At 43.6% G+C, this 21,519-nt stretch overlaps 4 protein-coding genes across 4 annotated transcripts; 3 read left to right on the forward strand and 1 right to left on the reverse strand.

Annotated features, from left to right (window-relative positions):
• Positions 1 to 1,116: 1,116 nt before the first annotated feature.
• On the forward strand, positions 1,117 to 2,163 carry PMZ80_008269 (uncharacterized protein; the record flags this gene model as incomplete). The annotated part of the gene is made up of 2 exons (XM_064876670.1): positions 1,117 to 1,121; positions 1,314 to 2,163. 2 exons carry the CDS (start codon positions 1,117 to 1,119, stop codon positions 2,161 to 2,163), a joined length of 855 nt encoding a protein of 284 aa, XP_064727977.1.
• Positions 2,164 to 13,623: 11,460 nt separating this feature from the next.
• On the forward strand, positions 13,624 to 15,003 carry PMZ80_008270 (uncharacterized protein; the record flags this gene model as incomplete). Its single annotated transcript, XM_064876671.1, has 1 exon — positions 13,624 to 15,003. One exon carries the CDS (start codon positions 13,624 to 13,626, stop codon positions 15,001 to 15,003), a length of 1,380 nt encoding a protein of 459 aa, XP_064727978.1.
• Positions 15,004 to 15,147: 144 nt separating this feature from the next.
• PMZ80_008271 (uncharacterized protein) lies at positions 15,148 to 17,363 on the reverse strand (the record flags this gene model as incomplete). Its single annotated transcript, XM_064876672.1, has 2 exons — positions 15,148 to 16,620; positions 16,821 to 17,363. The coding sequence occupies 2 exons, from the start codon at positions 17,361 to 17,363 to the stop codon at positions 15,148 to 15,150; spliced, it is 2,016 nt and encodes a 671-aa protein (XP_064727979.1).
• A 390-nt stretch (positions 17,364 to 17,753) lies between these two features.
• On the forward strand, positions 17,754 to 20,367 carry PMZ80_008272 (uncharacterized protein; the record flags this gene model as incomplete). Its single annotated transcript, XM_064876673.1, has 2 exons — positions 17,754 to 18,928; positions 19,053 to 20,367. 2 exons carry the CDS (start codon positions 17,754 to 17,756, stop codon positions 20,365 to 20,367), a joined length of 2,490 nt encoding a protein of 829 aa, XP_064727980.1.
• Positions 20,368 to 21,519: the final 1,152 nt, after the last annotated feature.

Here is a 21,519-nt window from a genome sequence, read left to right on the forward strand (position 1 = left end):
GAGCTAGTTTGACTGCTTGGCCATTGCATGAAAGATAGCACCAGCCCCCTAACCTATCGTCACGGTCGAGAGATAAATGTGATGCTCAACTGACAGCTGATCAGTCGAACGGGTGCCTGATTGCTTAGTGAATAATGGTTCGTCAAAAAGGCAGCTGAACTTCCGTCGGAGTCTTGATCGTGAGTAATGGGCTCTGATAGGACACTTCGCTTCCTTGCCAAATATGGATGATGTAATGTAGCTTGGCCATGGCCCTACGGTTGGCGGTAGAGTCGCCGCTGCCCGGCGATTGGTGCACCAGCTGGTCCTAAAGCTCAGAATTGGTGCTGTTGAAGATTGCTTCCTATTGAGGCATAATTTGCGCAACAACCTTGTATCACTGCAATGTTGCGCCCCGATGTCCGCTCTAACCACAATCGTTGAAAACAAAGGAGATGTCTTCCACAATGATCACAACCGTAACGATCACTTGTCGATATGGTGGGCATACAGCGCTCCAAAGCATGCGCTGGCTGCAGAGCTAGAAGAAAGAAGGTAAGAATCGGAGCCAGCCTGCTTCAAAGTGAATGCTAAACCGACAGTGCGACGAAATTCGACCAGAATGCGGACTGTGTATCAAAAGAGGCATCGAATGCGTCTACAAGGATGATCTGAATGTTGTCCTCGTGCACCCGGCGTCGAACGCTTGGTACAACACGTCCACCAAGAGAAGCACTCGAAGTCCGTCGAGCAAGCCACGGTTTCAACCTACACCTCAAGATCTGCCACATGCGTGCCTCGTCACTTCGTACAAGACGCAGACACATGGGGTGTTCCTCGAGGCTTACTTCCCAGGTCCACGGAATGCGGACCGATTGCCTACCGAGCCGAGTCCAGGCGTGTCTGGGACATGGCTCAAAACCATTTACACGATGTCTGTGACGGATTCTGTCTTATCAGACGCGCTCAGCGCTCTATCACTAGCATATATGGAGGCCCAGGACGACCCCAACCTCGAGTCCTACCGTAGTAAAGCCATGTATGGAAGAGCCATGCGAGCATTATCGAGAAAGTTGTGCAACGGCGATGAGATGATGCAAGACACCACTTTAGCTGCAACCATAGCGTTAAGCGCGTATGAGGTAGGTGGCTCCTGCAGCTAATGGGATCTGTATTGACTATGGTGCAGACACGCAATGGGACGAAAGCAGGCGTTCCTGGCTGGTTATCGCATGTGAAAGGAACCTCGACGTTAATCAAGCTTCGAGGCAAGAGGAATGTTGCCAACGAGTTCGCCCAGCAGTTGTTCCTTACCTCACGTTTAGCAGATGTAGGTCTGACTCATGGATGCAACGGTCCAAGCTAATGGTCATCAAGCTTATTAACGCGATTGGCAAGCGCAAAGCCATAGAGCCGCTGGCGTCGTCCTTCCCTAACGCCTTCACGGGTCCGCTATCGTCGTACGCGAAGCTGTTCGAAATACTGCAAGATATTCCTCTGATCCTTGAGCAAGCCGACAACATCGTACAATCACTACAGAATGGCGTGAACGACTTGGCGTCGCAGGTATCAAGCATGTCATACACCTGTCAGGACTACGAAGCACGATTATTGAGCTGGCGGGCGCAGCTCGACCGTGAGATAGGAACCGGCGGTGAACGACAGCTTCTTTGGGAAGAGCCATCACTACTGTACCATAAACTGCCTATTGACAGTCCCGCTCGGATATTCCCAACATTCTTTTGCTTTCCGAACCTGGACATTGCACAGCAAGTCGTTCTGTATTGGACAGGTCTGGTTTTCATGCAAAAACACCAGCACAATACAGAGCAACGGCTACTAGAATATGACGCCAATCTTCCGTCTCTGTACTCAACAGATGCTGAACGCGAAGCAGTCCATGCAAATTGCCTAGAGATGGCCATCAACATCACAAAGGCTCTCGAGTATTTTGTTCATCCGGACACGGGCTTGGCAGCACTGGATTTCTTCGGTCTTCCACTTAATCTTGCCTATGGGTGTTTGAGAGCAGAAGGTGCAGAGGAGATTTTGTGGTTTGATGTTATCTTCGGCCGCCTTACTGATATGAGCCCAGGCTTTAGTGCCCTCATGCAAGGGATGGCCAAACAAGGTGGTGGCGGAAAAGCGTTCAGGCAGTTGATACTACAGCAAGGCCAAAGCTGACGATAACATGATTATGCTGGGGCTATCGCACTCCATTCAGATCGAGTGTCACATATACGCAAGAGACCAATGAAGACATAAAGGTCACCTTTGTCAACGCTACTTGCAGTTTGTGCCGTCTTATACGATGAGCGATATATCACTCCCGCGTTGCCCGCGAGACTGGCAGCAAGACGGGTCCTTGCTTGTGATTCTGCGACCAAGCGAAGTTGCGGCTGGCTCCCACAGCAAGCATGACTTCGACAATCCACATGGAGCGAACATGTCGGGTGTGTCATTTCCGGCTCAATCCTGCTATATCGAAGAGTCGAAACATCACTGCTAAAGCCAGTGTATAAGTATCTGATATGATATATATCGATATATTTCTTTCGTAGAATTAGATATTAGATAATATCGTATATATCGATATATATCGTAAATGCCTAAGCTAGTACTAATTAAGGTAGGCTAAAATTAAAGATGCCTTAGACTTCCTGCGTAGCAGCCTTATTTCTCTAATTCTATCTATCTCAGAAATAATTTTCTGACTTTGTAAACTATTAATAGTAGCCTTAGCGCTAAGCGGTAGATATTATATAATATGATATATATCGTTACGATATTATATGATTATAGCTAAAACCCGATATCGGATATAATATACGATATGTTAATAAAAACATATCTAATATCTACGATATACAAACACTAGCTAAAGCTTTGTGCCTAAATACCGTCCTTAATCAGTCTTTAGTCTTATTAACGTGCTATTGTAGTTCTAGGGGCGTTGGTCATCTTGTCCAGCGCTCTAAAGCAACGCAACGTTGCGCAACGAATTAGACGTCGTCGTCGCCTACCTCGTTATCGCTATTTAGCTCCGATAGACTACTGTTGCTGTCCTTATCCTTATTCTAGGCCTCCCGGTGGGGGCCCTATAACCCACCCCCTTACCCCTTCCTACCTCGGGTTTAGGGGAGGGGGCAGCCTGCTTTAGCCCTCCCCTTACTACCTGGGTGGTGAGGGTTTACCTAAGTTAAGCCTACCTAGGTGGGGGGCTGAGGGGAACCACTACACGAGGGCCCCTATCTAAATAAATTACCTAAATACCGATTAATACAGCCTAAAGACTCTAATTTTAAAAATTTCCAGCCTTAATATACCTTAAAAATAATAATAAAAGAGTTTTTATAAATTACCGTAATTCTAATACGAAAGTGGGGTCGTATTAGTGTAATATTACCTTTTTTTATTTTTTAGTTAAAGACTTTTAGGTAAACTTAGGCTTCTTCGGTTTACTCTAGGCGTTCTTTTCGCTCTTTTCCGTATCTTTTAAAGCTTTCGGATTTTCCCTACCTACCTTCTAATAAATGTGGGTCTCAGGGTGGACGCCGTAGTAGGCCCCCTAAGGGGGCCCTTAGGGTGGCGGGTAGTAATGGGAAGACCTTTCCTAGCCCTCCCCTACCCACCTAGGTGGTAAGGGTTTACCTTCGCCTAACCCGCCCCTAACCCTCCCTACCGAGAGGCCTATCTTATCCTACTTTTTAGGTATATTATCGTCGCTATCGTTACCTACGCCTTCTTTTAAATTAACCTTCTTATTCTCTCGTTCTTTCTTATTCTTATTAGGTACGGGTATATTATTCTCTTATAAGATTATTGTTACGGACCACATTGGCCAGGCCGCTATACGGCCAGGAACGAAGAATATAGGAAAGTCTACCGAGGAAGCCTAGCACGTGAAAGGTCACGTAACTATCCGAAAGAGGTAACTATGGTATACTGGGTTTATGGTATATTAGATTATCGACACACTAATATACTAGTACACCAGTATACCGTGCTAATACTTCCTTATTAGGAATACCTATTAAGGTATATAAGAACGAGTTCCCTATATAATACTTCTATAGTCTTTATAGTTAACCTAAGTTATACTAGAACCCTACCTATACATAACTCGACCTTATATTAAATACTTACTAGCCCAACATCCCACTCAGCTTACTTAAGTAGAACCACAGAGGTTCCACTCGTACTATTACTAGTCACGTAGAGACACCGGCCTTATAATATTTTAACTACTATACTCACTAAGTGCGATAGCTTATAAGTACAGGTAACCCTATCAAGTTTACTCAAAGAGAGCCTAGTAGCAGACCACAATCACTAACAGGAATAACGGACAGCTTTTAATCATTAAACGTATTATCACTAAGGATATCTTTAATAGGATTAAACAGTAGGTCTAACGCCTCCGTTACTAACCTCGCGTTATCAGGAACTAAGAATGGTGAATTAAAGATTAAGGAACCTAAACCCTTTAATAGGGATCCTATAAGCTTCAAAGGCTTTAAGCAGTAGGTCAGAGTGTGCCTTCGATTTTCAACCCTTCAGGAGTAGGAGGACAAGGTCCTCTAGGTCGCAAATTACCTACGAGATAGAGCCCGGAAGTGGCTTAAGCCATATCTGGATAACTTCTTAGACCACCCTAACAAAAACGACCGAAAGCCACGAACTAACGAGCTCTTCAGGAACGTTAGAATACTTCTTAAGGACATAGAAAAGTTATACGATAGCGTCGATAAGCTTAAGAAAGCCGAACGACAAATGCACAGCCTCAGACAGACTAGAGCTATCGCCACCTACACTACTAAGTTTCAGCAGATTACTAGACGACTAAAATAGGACGAATCCGTACTAGTAGCTAAGTACTACTTCGGACTCAAGGACTTCATTAAAGACAAGATTTCAGAGCGTAAGGATAAACCTAACGGGCTCAACGGACTTATCAAGGTCGCTACAAAGATCGACTCCCGCGCTTAGAAAAGGAAAATAGAGAAGTCGCGAAATATAGGGTACTCTAGAAAGAGGTTTATAAGTAAAGGGGGTAATAAGCAATCCTATCGACGGGACCCTAATACTATAGATTAGCAGGCTAATCAAGCAATCAAGTTTAATAAACGGCCAGGAAAGAAGAGGACATTCATACCACAATAAAAGAAGTTCACACTAAAGAAAAGAACTATAACGGATACGTAATAAAAGCGATACCGTAACGGCGAATACCTCTAGTATAAAAAGAAAGAACACTACACCCGAGAGTATCGAAATTCGAGGAAACAAGTCAATATAACCGAGAAACAACCTATACAGAAGAAGACCTTTAAAAGAGATAGAGACACCTTACTCAACGAGCAAAATAAGGAACTCAACATAAGCGACACCCGACACCCGGAGTACAGCTATATATCGTGAACTACCTACTACGAGGATAACTATTATATCTATAAGAGCGATAAAGATAGCTCTAGATAGTATCCGAAGAAACCGCGTAAGGTAAAGAAGCCTATACGACAAGCTAACGTACACGAAGCAATGATCCCTATAGAAAGAGATCCCCGAGTAGTTAGCTACAACGATAAAGGAACCACTTATAAGACATAGTATTAGAGACTAAAGACGATAGGTAAAGCGGCCGCTTACGGTACAACGCTCACTAACGTAATCCACAATCTAAATAGACCACAACAGACCACGCCTATACTCATATTCCTTAGACATAATACTTCGCAAGCTATAGGAAAGAAATTACCCATACGACAGGCTAATACGCATAAGAGGGTAAATAACAGTGCACAAGACCTTAGCGTTATACGATACGACGAAGGGGACAACTACCTAATTTTAGAAACACGATACTAAAGACAAGTTAAAAGTGAATATAAAGCTAAACAGAACGGTACCGAGATCGGTTAGCTCATTCACGATCCCACAGGGCCACGAAGACACAAGGCGATATAGATAGTCCTAGATATAGACACAAAGACCTTAGGGAAATACAAGGAACCACTTAAACGCAAATACGGACCCAGCATCGAATACGAAATCCAAAAACACTAAAAGAAGCTTAAAACCGAAGATTACTCGTCTAGTAAAGACGAGGTTAGCAAAATAATCAATAAACATACGGAATATATAGAGAAATTAGCTAAAGAAGTCAAACAACAAGCCAATCAATCAAAAAAACGAGACCCTCCACAAACATCCACGATTCTATAGGACAACAAGCAGATCATTATACAGACCAATCAGTAGGTATATATAAGTTACACAACGTTCAAGAAAAGGATACCAGGGGTATACCGTTGCAAGAAACCGCAAACGAGAGTTTATACATTAAAGGCACCTCACGGGCAAACCTACGACTGTATCAAGCTGGATATCCGTGGAGGAGCCGTAGTACAGTAGGGACCCGATAACGGAAAAATAGTGGCTCGATATTCGCTCGTAGAGCTACGTTTACTACTATATACCGACAAGACACCGAGACCAGCCATAACGTCGGAATATCCCGAGTTAGAATATTCCTCTTCGGAAGCAGAGACTTCAGATAAAGAGAAGGATGCAAAAGATCATCAAAGCACACCATAACAATCGGACCGCAGGACATTTCAAGGTTAATAAGACAATTAAGTTAATCACTCAAAATTAGACCTAGCCAGGATTAAACAAAGACATCAAGGACTACATTAGTCAATATAACGTGTATACAAGAACGAAGGCGTCCAGACATAAGCCGTACGGAAAACTCCAGGCTCTAGAACCACCTTTAGGTGCATAGGAAGAAATCACAATGGACTTCATTAGACCATTACCAATATCCAAGGACCTAGTAACTAAATAGGGATATAACATGATCTATGTAATCATGGATCGACTCACTAAATACGCCTACTTCATACCCACTAAAGAAACCATAAAGGCAGAAGAACTAGCGTATATGTTTATAAGACACATGTTCGCGTCTTATAGAATGCTATTAAGACTGGTAACCAATTAAGACAAGCTCTTTAGATTAAGGTTTTAGCAATCGTTAATAGACCAACTAGGAAGCAAAAACAAGATAGTAACTGCATTTCACCCCCAGACTAATAGACAAACAGAACGAACTAACCAAACCCTAGAACAATACCTCAGAGCATACGTCAATCACGAGCAGGACGACTAGGTAGAACTACTGCCTCTAGCACAGCTCGCTTACAACAACTCCAAGGTTGCCACTAGAATGTCACTATTCTATGCTAACTACGGATTCCACCCAAACATTTAACAAGAACCGCTGAATATTCGCCTTACTGCTCAACAGGCTACCGTAAAAGTTACCAAACTCAAGGAACTTCACGAGGAATTATCAGCAGAACTAGCATTTCTAGCTAAAAGAATGGCCAAGTTCGCAAACAAAGGAAGATCTAAGGGACCAGACTTTAAAGAGGGGAGCACAGCCTACCTCCTACAACGAAACATCAAGACCAGAAGACTAAGCGATAAGTTAGACTTTAAGAAACTCGGACCATTTAGAATTAAAAAGAAATTAGGGCCAGTAACGTACAGACTAGTATTACCTAAAGACATAAGGATACACCCCGTGTTCCATATAGCACTTTTAGAGAAAGCACCTAACAACGTTAAAACTCAAGAGTCGCTACCGCTAGATAAAGAAACCGAGACATAGGTATACGACGTCGAAACCGTTCTAGGCATAAGATGGGAAAAGAGAAAGAAGTTATATCTAATCAAATAGGCAGATTATAACGACTCGGATAACATATAGGAACCAGAGGAACACTTAGACCTAGACACAATTACAGAACTCCGAACACACCATCCCGAGTAGATCAACGCCACCAAACCTAGAAAACGACCGATAAAGCATTAGGTCGACCACAACAAGAAAAAACCAGCAAGGCCAAGAATTGTGCCATGCGATATCAGAATAGACAAATACTGGGTACACGCAAATAGCGATTACCCATTCGCAGGGACTAGACCAGGCAGAAAAGTGACCACAGGGTCATAGTTACAACAATAACTCCTGTCCACCAAACAAACCACCTAAGTCCACCTACTGGACCAAGGGGATGTCCTTTTACACAAAGTCCTGATCACCTAGAGCAATTTCCTACTCATTAGGCAAGGAATCAAAAACACTAAGCGCCTGCATTTCGCGCTTCAACATCCTAGAAGATTTGTCCTCTAAAGCAGCAATCGACTCATTAATCTCATTGATCTCCTCCTCAGTCGCTAGCATAGTCGCCTCGGCTTCCTACAGGGCCTAACGAGCCGCAAGAAGGGCAGATCTCAACTTCGTCATCTATTTCGACTTCTCGCGACGTTTCTGCTACTTAGCTCTCTTAAGCTCCCCCACTTTTCGGAACTCTTCCAACGCAAAAGTTCCATCACACGACCGCTAGTACAGTACGCACTCAGCACATTTCACCGACTACTCTCTGTTATAATAACACACGATATTATTACTAATACACGCCGAACACGACACTATAGCTTCGTTTCTAGCAACAGCAATAGCTCGGTAAATTTCGAGGTTACGCTCAGATTTGGGACGCTCGGGTTTTAAGAATCGTTTTTACTTAGGTTTAAGGATACGACACTACGACATTATAAGCCATAACAAGAAAGAAAACAGGACGCGACACGGGATATACTAGGTTATATACTTACGTGGACGCAAGTAGGCTAGAGAGGAGAAAGTGTTACGGACTACATTAGCTAGGCCGCTATACGGCTAGGAACAAAGAATATAAGAAAGTCTACCGAGGAAGCCTAGCACGTAAAAGGTCACGTAACTATCCGAAAGAGGTAACTATAGTATACTAGGTTTATAGTATATTAGATTATCGATACACTAATATACTAGTACACCAGTACACCGTGCTAATACTTCCTTATTAGGAATACCTATTAAGGTATATAAGAACGAGTTCCCTATATAATACTTCTATAGTCTTCGTAGTTAACCTAAGTTATACCAGAACCCTACCTATGCATAACTCGACCTTATATTAAATACTCACTGGCCCAACATCCTACTCAGCTTACTTAAGTAGAACCACAGAGGTTCTACTCGTACCATTACTAGTTACGTAGAGACACCGGCCTCATAACAATTATATTATTTAGCTACTAATTTCGTAAGTATTCGTATATCTTAAGCGTATCGATATAAAAAGTATATTAATTAGGTATAAGGAGTCGTTTAATAAAGGAAAATATACGTTTATACTCCGCTAATATTACTAGTATTAATAAAAGGTTAAGTACTATTTATCGAAGCTTAATAAAGCTAGAAGTTACCTACTAGTAAATAAGGTTTTACTACTTAATAATAAGGCTTACGATATATTTATATTATAAGTCCAAAGTATTATAAGTTATAGGAAAACCGAGCTAGGAACCTATAATATTAGCGCCTATATTAACTCTCTTACGTTTTTAGTTAATAAAGTTACTAATAATTAAAGTCTTTAGTTTATAGTACTTTTTATAGTACTACTTAATAGTCTTAAGTATTTTATTAAGCTAAACCTTATCCTAATTACGTTTAAAGTATACTTTCTTATCGTAAGGTAATAATAGTATTATAGTAGCGTATATAAGATAGAACTCGTTAAATCGCTTATACTACTTTTATAGTTTTTAGTAGGTATTTTAGTAAGCTATAATCAGTAGATAAGGTACTACTATATATTCCGAATTACTATACTTCTTAATTAGCTTAGCTATCTACTATTTAGTATAATTAATAAGGCCTTTAATAATAATAAGCTACTTCTAAACGAAGCTATACTTACTATCGCTAGCGTTAGATTATAGGTATTTAGTAACTTCTTTAAATAATACTAATACGTTATACATAGCTTTAAGATAATCCTAGTTATTCTTTATAAGAATATTCTACTTATTAAAGTTCTTATTCTTTCGGTAATACTTATAAAAGATAACTAGCTAACTACGTATCTTTAATATATAAGTAATTAATTTATAGTATAAATTCTAACGAGTATAATTATTAAGAATAAATATAAGTTCTATTATAAGAATTAATCTTTTTTTATAACGTTTCTAATTCTAATATAAATAGTGTAAGTTACTTATATAGACTTAGCTTTATATATTTATTATCTATTTTAGCTAATAATAAGCCTAGGATTCTTAAATTCGTTAATTCCTAATAACCTTTTTCTTAAACTACGATATAACGATTTCTTGATATTTCGCGAATTTATATAAGAAATTATAATACTTACTATTAATACTTTTCTTACTAATACTAATCTTTTTAAACGTCTCTCTCCTTTATAGCGACCCTTTAATAAAGATAATAAGGTTATATAGTTTAATAATAGCGCCTTTCTTTCGCTAAGTATCTTAAGTATATTTTACCTTTATAGTATTTAATTAAGATTTTATATTCTTTTCTTTAATAGTAGCTTTAAAAGCCTTAATATGTTTATTAAATATAAAGTTATAAGTAGCTAAGTTAATAATATAACTAATATATTAAGATTAACGAGATTTATAGTTCTTTTTAGTAGAATTAATAGCCTTAAGTATAATCTTAATTATAATATCGTTTACCTTAACGTTATTAGATACTAGTATATTAAGATTATCTTTAGTAATTCTATAATTCTTAAAGATTAATAATAAAAGTACTAATATGTCCTCTTTAGTATAATATTTCTTTATTCTCTTTAAACCTAGTAGTACCACTTAATTATAATAGATACTATTCTTAAGATCTTAATATATAAAGTATATAACTATACCTAATACTATATACCCGTTCGCGATATCTAAATATTAAAAGATATATAAATCTTTAAATAAGCTTTACTTAAAACTATTCTAATCTTATTCTTTTTAATTACGAATTTCTTTATTATTTAATTATAAAGAGATCTAGTACTAAACGATACCTTATTAATACTAAAATTAATAATATATATTAGGTTATAAAAAGCTAGCGAGTTAATCTTATAGAATAGTATATAATTAATTATTATTTACTATAAGAGCTTATTTTAGAAATCCTTTATATTAATGTTAGTTAGTAGTAATCGTTACTTACTCTTATTCTTACTCTAATTCTCGTTAACCTTAAAGCTATATATATTCTTTATATAACGCTTTACTAGCTAGACTTATAACTTATTTATCTTTTAGAAAGAATTATACGTTCTATAGACCTAACTATTAATCTTATTACCTTTTTCGCCGTTATTATAACACTTAGTATATAGTGTTCTATATTTCTAGTATACCGATATTAGAAGTAAACTAGCCTTAGCTTTAATACTGTATTTATTATACTAGCTACCCTTATATCTAATTAGCGACTTATAGTTATAATCGTTTATAATTATAGCGACTTAAGTACTTATAATAGTAGGTATATTAATGTTATTATAATAAGAGAAGGAATTATAAAAGAGAGTTAAATTCTATATAAAAATACTACTTAATAGTAAGCTATTTATACCGCTTTTCTATAAGGTATTTAGCCTAGCTACCCTACTGAAATCCCTATATTAGAAGCCTTAATCGTTGCGTAACGTTATATAATACCTTTAAGAGCGTTACGTAACGTAATATTACGTAACGTTGCGTTACTTAATATTGCGTTACTTAAGAGCGCTAACCTTATCGGTATTAATTTAAAAAATTAGGAGTAAATCGGCTAATAGCTACTACTAGAGGAGGCTTAAGTATAGTATAACTAAATAAGCGGTCGCCTATAATTGGTTATATAGCTTAATATAGACTTAGATAGTAGATCTTACCTTATTAATTACATACCTATTATAATTTAAAGAAGTGTAACCGAGTAGCTAGTAAGTTACCTATATATTATAGTATAGCCGATATATATATAGGTAAGTTAAATAAGAAAGCCTAGTATATAAAGATAAGATAGTAGGATTACGTAATTAATAAGAGTAATTAGTAGGATTAGAGGTAATTAGTATAATTAGTACTAATTATATTAATTACAGGTAATTAAGCTAATTAAGGACTAAGGACTTATAAGTATATAGATATAAGCCTCTTATATATAGTTCTATAGTCTTTATAGTTAACCTAAGTTATACTAGAACCCTACCTATGCATAACTTAACCTTATATTAAATACTTACTAGCCTAATATTCTACTTAGCTTACTTAAGTAGAACTACTAAGGTTTTACTTGTACTATTACTAGTTACGTAGACACATCGGTCTTATAATAATACCTCTCTACGCACGCGCTATCTGAAACTACTATCAGCTAATTTCTAGCCTTTATCTATAAGGTAGCGATTGGTTTACTACTTATTATTATAATCCACCGAGCATAAGCGTAGCGAGGGTCTAATTATAAAACTATTCTTTCTAATTTTCAGATTCCTCTCTTCTTTCATTACCCTCCGTTCGCCTTTGCTATTCGATGATTTTCAGGTAAGTTTCTCTCCTTTCTTTTGTCTGAGGTTATTCGTTGGCTTCTTACCCTTAGATGAGTGGTTAGGATAAGGAGGAAAGGGAAATCATTTAACGCAGGCAGCAGATAGGAAGGCTAAATAAGCGTGCTATCGAAAATCGAAATAAAGCTACGAATTAACGGAAAGGGAGAGGGCGAAGCTGGAAACAGTCGTCTAAGGTAGAGGGAAGGATTCTATACTAGAAGCTACAAAAAACAGGGAGAGGTTCTGCTAATTTGGATTTGGACGTCGCTGTCGTTTAAAAAGATCGATTTAGTATAGCGACACGTTTTTTTACCACGCGAAACTTCGTTTTGGACCTTCTGCGATTAGACTAAATAAACGGCGATTCTGTCCGGGCCTTTTCCTCTTAATTTTGATTCTAGCAGTACTAAATCGTAGCGTAAGAGCTAAAATGCTTAGGCTAGATCTTAGGAATTGTGGAAATTTGCGCCGTGATTTTAGTCTGAGCATGAGGTAATGGCAGATCATACCTGATATTCCGAGGAATCAGCTCCTTTGCGGAGACTGTTGAAGCTTGGGTCGAGCCCAAACGGGCCGGACCACGACGCGGTAGGTGCCGTGTCTAGAAAACCCAGAGTGTGCCGAAGCAAGGTACGAGAAATCGGGCAATGCAGCTAGAAGAGGTATGACAACCAAGCTGCGTATAACTGATGTGCCCTTCTACCAAGTGCAACGATGTGGCTTTGTGGGATTTTAGCCTCTATGCGAACTGTCGCTTGAAAGCTATCACTGTCCATTTGAAGTCTCAAAATGGCTTATTCATGCGCTGCGTTCTGTGTCGTAGATTAGCGATGACAAGACCGTTGAAGCTCTCTCTCACAGCACCATTTGCTCGAGAATTGCATCAATTAGCGTCTCGGACAGCAGTAGCTCTTCATCCTGTTGTGATCCTACCAATCAGAAAGCTCCGCCTCAACCATTCCCTTTCAGGACAGAGCCTCGGCTAATGAAAGGATCGCTGCTAATTCCAACCTCCTCTGGTATTGAGTAGTTGTCATCATTATCCTCCCCCAGGGTTTTTCAACGTCGCACCAAGTCACGGGAAGAGACCAAGAGTCGCATCGACCATCTTCGTAGCGCCAATTCGACTTGCAACCACCATTACCACCAAACATCCCACACCATGCCATCCCACACCATGCCATCCGATTCCTTCGACTCCTCTTCCAAACTTCTCTCGGACTCCACCCTCCCAGCCTCCAACCCCCGTCCCTCCCCCCTAACACCCGAAGTCACAGCCCCAACCTCCCTCCAACGCACAATCTACTCCTCCCTCCGCCCACCCCCCTTCCCCACCAACTCCGCCCTCTGGCCCAAACTCGCCCGGCAGGCCGTCCCCGCCCCAAACTTCGGCTACGTCCACGACAGCGCGGGGACAGGTTCAACATGTCTGGCCAACGTCGACGCATTCAACCAGTACAGACTCAAGCCGCGCATGCTCGTTGACGCGACACACCGCGATTTAAGTGTGACGTTATTCGGACAGACGTATGCAAGTCCGCTTCTTGTTGCGCCGGTGGGCGTGCAGGAGATCATGCATACTGATGCGGAGATTGCGACGGCGGAGGCGTGTAGGAATGTCAAGGTGCCGATGATATTGAGTACTGCTGCGACCCGGACGATCGAGGAGGTTGCGAGTGCGAGCGGCGATGGGGATAGGTGGTACCAGCTTTATTGGCCGCGGAGTGAGTATGAGGATGTCACGGCGAGTTTGCTGGGTCGGGCGAAGAGGGAGGGGTATAAGGTGCTTGTTGTGACGCTTGATACGTTTACGATTGGGTGGAGGCCTGTGGATCTCGATACGAGTTATTTGCCGTTTTTGTGGGGGCAGGGGTGTGCGGTTGGGTTTTCGGATCCGGTGTTTCAGAGGAGGGTGGAGGAGGAGTTGGGGAGGGATGAACGAGGTGTGGGGGAGAAGTTGAGGGAGGTGAGGGATTTGTTGTTGAGGCCGGGGACGCCGTGGGGGGCGTTGAAGGTGTTGAGGAATTTGAGGGTGATGCAGAGGAGTCAGATGTGGTTGAGTGTTATGAATAGTGGGACTTATCGGAAGTGGGAGGATTTGAGGGTGTTGAGAGAGTTGTGGGGGGATGGGCCGATTGTGTTGAAGGGGATTCAGACTGTGGAGGATGCGCAGAGGGCGGTGGAGTTTGGGATGGATGGGATTATTGTTAGTAATCATGGGGGGAGGCAGTTGAATGGGGCTATTGCTAGTTTGGATGCGTTGAGGGATGTTTGTGCTGATGAGACGGTTAAGAGGAGTGGGTTGACGGTATTGTTTGATAGTGGTGTTAGGACTGGTGTTGATGTGCTCAAGGCTATGTGCTTGGGTGCGAAGGGTGTATTGATTGGGAGGCCGTATATGTATGGATTGGCAATGGGAGGTCAGTCGGGAGTGGAGCACGTGTTGAATTGCTTGCTGGCTGAAGTGGACAACAGTCTGGGACAGATGGGGAAGAGAAGCGTCAAAGATTTGAGCAGAGGTGACCTAGAGATGAGAAAACAGCAAGCTAAGCTGTAAATGCAGCAAGAGATGGGCTACGGCCGCGACAATGCAAATGTTCATTGATTGTTCCAGTGTTGTTTGATATGCGCATCGCATGAAGGATGTACGAGACTGATCACAAGCTCATATCACACAACAAAATTCGTTTGAGCCAGCGCCTCATAGACCAAACTCTCTGAATCTCGTCTCGAGATCCTCCAGCTTAGAGACAACATCTTCGTAATACCCTTCCTGCAACTTCGTCACAGCCAGATCTGATCCATACCCAAAGTCGCATTGAATACATTTTCGCACAAGCTCAGCATATTCGGTGCCCATGATGGACGAGACCGACATTTGCAGGCGCTCTGCAGTAAAGTAGTCGGTGTTATGCTCATTGTGCTGATCGACATCCTGTGGCTTCTGCATGGATCTGAGTGGGCGTGAGAATGCTAGCTCTAGGAGCATGATTCCTAGGCTGAATAGAGTCCAATTCCGAATCAAGGTCCGGGAACGATCCGTGATGGGCGTGCGATCGCCTTCTTGAGGATTACGGATGGAAACATCAACATAAGAATCCGAGCATAGCATACGAGTGGCTGTGTTGGATTCTACCCCCAGTGCGGACGTGCTTGACCGAAGCGAGGTGCTGTCAACAAGCACATGGTCACTATTCCAAGACTGTTCGAGCCAAGGAGTCGCATGGTATTGTAGTACAGCGATAGCCAGCTGCTTCGCAAGCGAGCATAGTCCGACTTTGGACATGGGAGGCCCACTATCTGCTTCTTGACATATCTGCTTGAGTGTCGAGAACTTCTTTCTGTGATGTTCGGGGAACGGTTGTGTGGGCTGAAGACTTAAGGTCCGTGTGCGACTCTGCAGGTATATCAAGTGTTTTGAACATCCACGGTGGTGGAGGTAGCCAAGGGGTCGGTCGTTGGTCAATCCTTGGTCTAGTACGTGCTTGATGTGAGTGCAGAAGTTGCTGTCGCTACAAAAATTTGGGAGCTCTGTTTCACGAGTCTTTCGCGAAGGAGGCATAGTGATTAACTGCGATGGTGAAGCGAAGGCCACACTCTTCTTCTGCTTCGTAGGTCGACAACCATTTTTTGTTTCGTCACATTCCGCTGGTTCGAACACTCTTTTGCCACAAGCTTTAATAGTGGATAGAAGGCCAGCGGGCTCAACACCTCCGGGTGCCGCCGCAATGATGCCGTTCAGCTGAGACTCAATGGTCAACCGGAAGGAAGCGGCATGGCTAATGTTCGTCAGTGGCGCTCGCAGTATGTTGCTGGTCTCATCGAGAATGAGTGTAAACCGGATTTGCGACGGAGTACTGGTGTCGGCTTGAAGTTTCAGACAGGCTTGGTGTTTCCTATGCTTCGTGCACGCCAGACCAAAAGCATGATAAAGACTCCCCGCCGCTTCCTGCACCTTTTGGTATCGATTAACTTTGAGCTTGGATTTCGGACTTGGCATTGATGTATGCTTTCGCTCCGGTCGCGGTGCACATTGCTGTAACAAAGTTTCAAAATCCTTCGTACTTTCCTGCAAATTCTTCAAATGGTCGCCGAGGTCTTCCTGACGCAGCAGGTAGTTGATTTTGTCTCCGATCCTAGCTCGAGCTGGTTTTGAATGGACTGAAGAGAAGCCCTACAACCATCAGCTTCGTGAGTAACGTGCAACGCTCGTTTATTGACCGCGAAGATATTTCACGCACACCTGATCATGAGGTACTAGCATCACGTCCTTCAAAACACTAGCAGCACATCATGTTGAGGAAGAACATGGCGAAACACATAATGCAAGACACCAACGGATAGTAATATCTACCGCGTTCTTGATCCACGTACCTTTGAGACGTCCTTCTTTGACATACCACATTTCTGACCTATCTTGGCAATGGCGTTCAGGTCCACCCTGATCAAATCCAATATAGCCACTAGCGCACTGACGCTCCCATGAAATCGGTCGTAGAGATGATTGACAAAGCCAGTGTCCGACCAGGTAGGGTGATCGGTGCTGAGAAGCATCTCTTGGGCAACATCCGGACCTGCATAAGGGGTCAAGAGGTTACGTAGCGCATGGTGGAATATTGTTTGACGGACTTCGAGTTGCCTTGCACATCTTACCACTTTGTCAGTAAAGCTAGAGTAAGCTCCGATAGAGGTCTTGACGGTGATGTAGTGGCCCAAGACTGTTACAGCAAATCGTCCCAGCCGCATACAGTAAGTGCCTGAGCTCGAGGCTTCAGGATCAAGCTCGAGTGCTCCAAGCAATGATGCGCCGCCACTGCCGTATACATTGCCAATGATTGCTCGAGCGTTGCCTGAGAGATTGATCGCAGGGTAAAGGTTGCCGGTTGTCGCTTGTTGGGATTGAACATGCTGCTCCATGAGTCAGCATTCCTCACGCACTGCTACACTCAATTCGCAGTGGTATGTAACATGACTGTGGTTGCAATCAGAGGCAGCACAAAGTAGTTATTGCTGTACGAGTAAGGCTGAAAACCTTGAACGACCCGGGCGGTGCAGTGGGAATCGATGCGAGATGTGCTATAAGCGGTTTAATGCCACCGACTTCAAATGCGATTGGCTGTGAATAGGCTACACAAAACATCGCCCTGCGAAGGACTCCGCAACGGGATAAATACGTGAATATTGCGTTGTCGCGATCCTGTATTGCGAGAGACATTAATGAGAACGAAAAGAGACTATGTAGGTATGAATGAGATATCACGATAGAACTCGGCAAGCGCACGACGCAACTCCATCCAGATGTGGACCATGAGAACAGATGACGCAGGCTACCAACACGATCGCAACCGCGAGCTGGACAAGAACTGTGCGTCGTTGGACGACGCTGTCCATAAGCGTGTAAATGAAGATGGCGACAGCGGCCTCGTGACAAATTTCCATCGTATTCTGCTCGAGCAATGTAGCGGTGTACTCTGCGCATGGCCACGCAGCGATTTGTCGTCATCCAGAGAAAACACGACAGCTGGTCATGTCCATCGCGACTCGCACCCGAAACATGATCAGAGCACCGAGCGAACAGACGACGACGTGCCTGGCACTCACGCTGAGCATGCGGCCGATGATGCGGGTATACGCGCAACACTAGCTGACATTGTTGCCAGACTCTGCCTCTGGGCTGATGTGGTCAAGGATGGCAAAGCAGAAGCCACTGTCACCCATTCTCCATCCCTATACCGAAACGTCGTGGGCTTGCTCGTTGAATGTGGGAAAGATTTGAAAAGGATGAGAAGAGCCATAGACGGCAGTGGTGGCCAGGTCTATCCAAGTCAAAGCCCTGGCATCGAGTTAGACTTTTGGTTAGAAAAAGCAAGTTATATATTTGACGATGCAAAAGAGCTATCAAAAGGTTTTGATGTTCAGTACGATTCTGACGAAGCGAGCTCTGCGGCCTCAATGTGGTCAGGTTCAGGCGCGGAAGAGGCTATCGAGTCGCTCGACGAGAATGTAGGTCTGCTGATGGATCTGCTTCCTAGTATCGAACACGTGCCGGCACTCGGAGTACAATCAATGCCCAGACCAGATGCTATCTCTGAGCTTGAGGTTTCGGCTCCTGCACACGCCTGGGTGTCTCAAGTTCTAGACAAATATCCCCGTGCGCCTACTAACCTTGCTCGGCGGCTGGGTGAGGCAAATTGGCAACGCTTCTGTCGTCTCCGCTTGGGACGAGTTGAAGCTGCTGCGCAAGATCTTCAGCAAGCCAAGTCTATATTCCATGACTCCGGCATTGGAACATCAACAGGACAGGCTACTGCACGAGCTGCGACTGTAGCCTCGCACAGTTCCTTCGCTTCCACCATAGCGAACGACGGAATCTATTTAAATCGAGTTCCGCCCGAACCTGACGAGGTAGCTCTAGGACTGCCCTTCACATGCGATATCTGCGGATCCAAAGTGCTGAAGGTACGAAACAGAATTGAATGGAAGTATGTTTATCACAGTTCACTCTCATCTCGGTTGCTAACCTTGTAGGCTCCACGTCTTCGAGGATATCCAGCCGTACATATGCTTGTTCTCGGATTGCGACCAGAGCCTGACCACTTTCCCGAGTCGAAGTGTATGGTCCGAGCATGATTATAATGCTCATCGGCGAAAGACAACACATCGATGTTTTGATTGCATGACCGACATTGAGACCGCCGCGCTTTTCGAGGAGCATACCCTGCAGCATCATGCAGATCTCACAACGCCTCAGCGGAAAGCCATGACCATAGCAGCAATGCAAAGAAAGACTGACGATCTACAGTCCTGGACTTGTCCGTTATGCCAATATATGGGGTTCGCATCTCGACGTGAATTTACCACACACATTGGGCGTCACTTGGAAGAAGTCGCATTGAGCACGTTGCCGCATGAGCTCTACAATAACTATCTATCGGACGAGTCTGATGATTCACAAGAGAACGCGAATCTCCACAACTTGAAACGACCTTCCTCGGTTTCTTTCGAGGACATAGTCAACGAAGAAGATCATATGATCAAATGCACCTGTGGTTCTAGCGATGACGATGGCAACACAGTCCTCTGCGAAAAGTGCGATACGTGGCAGCACATTGAATGCTACTATCGTGGCAAGGAGGTGCCAGATCTACATTTCTGCACGGATTGTGCGCCGACATCGAGCATGCCGCAGTCGAAGGGTGCATCGTTCTCAGGGACGTACAGCGCGAGACTTACCACCGAAGCTGCAGGAATAGGGTCGCAGTTGACTAATCAAAAGCACAAATGCCCATATTGTCCTGACGCATTTGCTCGAGAGCACAACCTCAGAAGCCACTTGTTGAGTCATAGTGACGAGAAACCTTACGTATGCTCAACGTGCAGTTCTAGGTTCCGCAGATTGCACGAACTCAAGCGACATACCAACTTACACACAACTGAGCAGCTGGACCTCCGTTCGGAACATAGCCAGGAAGCTGAACGAGAAGACGTTATTACGCGGCATCACCCTGAATCATCTCCCGGGGGTCAACATTCATCTGTGACAGCTGATGCCCAACCACAGACGCTGCCAGCTACAAAAGCACTGACACAACCCCGCGACCGAGAAAAGAAGTACGGGTGCCCGCATTGTGAACCGGGAGACAAAGTTTTCAAGACAACCAACGATCTTGACCGACACATCAGGACAGTTCATCATATTATCAGACCTGGTGAGCGAGTGTGGAAGTGCAGTATACCTAATTGCCACGTCCCTGATAAGATCTGGACTCGAATGGATAATTTCAAGCAGCACGTCATCAGAATGCATGGCGCAGACTACGCTGATGACGTGGAAAACATGTGGGTCGAGTACGATCCTGCAGTTCATGGTGCGATTGAATCAGGCAGAAACGCGAGGTTGGCTGGCCATGAAACTAGGTAGCTGAGTGCGAGGACTCCCCTATATGGCACGATTGTGCATCGCACATTGACAGCGCCAATGGCGACGCTAGAGATAATCAAATTGTCGGTTTCAATCCCAAAGTAGCATTTGACGAGGAATAATACTGCTACTGCGACGATGTCAATCATGGAGAAATGATTAGCTGCGAAAATAGTCGTGCTAGAGGGTGGTTTCATTTCCTTTGTACAGGACTGCAATCGCTACTTTCAGTACGCGGGTATTGTGGTGAGTGTGAGGCCGCAATCAGGTCCTGTCTCTACCACATCCAGGCTGTATGCAAACGCAGCGCTGGGACAACCAACAACGCAACACAACGCAACGTTGCGTTGCGTTGCGCAACCAACGTAAGCTCCCAGCGTTTTCAACGTTGCGCAACAATGCCAAGTTATAGAGATAGGTTAAGCGCGGTGGGTACTACGAAGATCTACCTCTATACCCCCCTCCCCTTCGTCTATCGATAAGCCAAGCTATACTCAGTCAGACGGGCTTAGCATATCCACATTTGTTGCGCAACGTTGCGCAACGTTGCGTTGCGTCGACGATTTGAACGTTGCTAGCAACCAACGTTGTTGGTTGTCCCAGCGCTGTGCAAACGGCTCCGCCTCTAGAAATGCAGGCCCGCTTGAACCTCCTGCGGCCGTGTCACAGATAATGCTGCTGCTGGCCCACCCTACTTTACGCCAAATGGTGCAGCGAAGAAACTCGCCCTAAGCGAGTACATGAGGGGGGTGGAACATCTGCACGTTGGCCCAAGACAAGGTTTTGCTGGAACACTCTGTTATCTCGAAGCGCAACGAAGAAAGGCTAGGTAGCGTTGCGTTGATCGCTACTCTGGGCCCGACCGCGACCTCAACATGGATCATTTGATAATTTCCGTGCAACAAACATGCCTCGTGGCGAGGCATCGACACAGTATGGAGAACGGGACGGGACAGCCTCTTGTTCGGCAGGTCAGTGCCGCACATGCTGCCAAAAACGCTATCCGAGCCAGCCCTCTTCAAGGACTCACCAAAGAAGCCAATACATAAATCAACAATCGCATCGCGAGAATGGCCAGGAGCACCCGTCGTGAGTAGGTATCTCAGATCGCGGAGTTCATGGACCCTCGTGTTAGCCAAAACTCGGTTGAGG

The sequence above is a fragment of the Knufia obscura genome (genome assembly GCF_036327395.1).
Source record: "Knufia obscura strain CCFEE 5817 isolate CBS 148926 chromosome Unknown scaffold_10, whole genome shotgun sequence".
Taxonomy (NCBI): Eukaryota; Fungi; Ascomycota; class Eurotiomycetes; order Chaetothyriales; family Trichomeriaceae; genus Knufia; species Knufia obscura.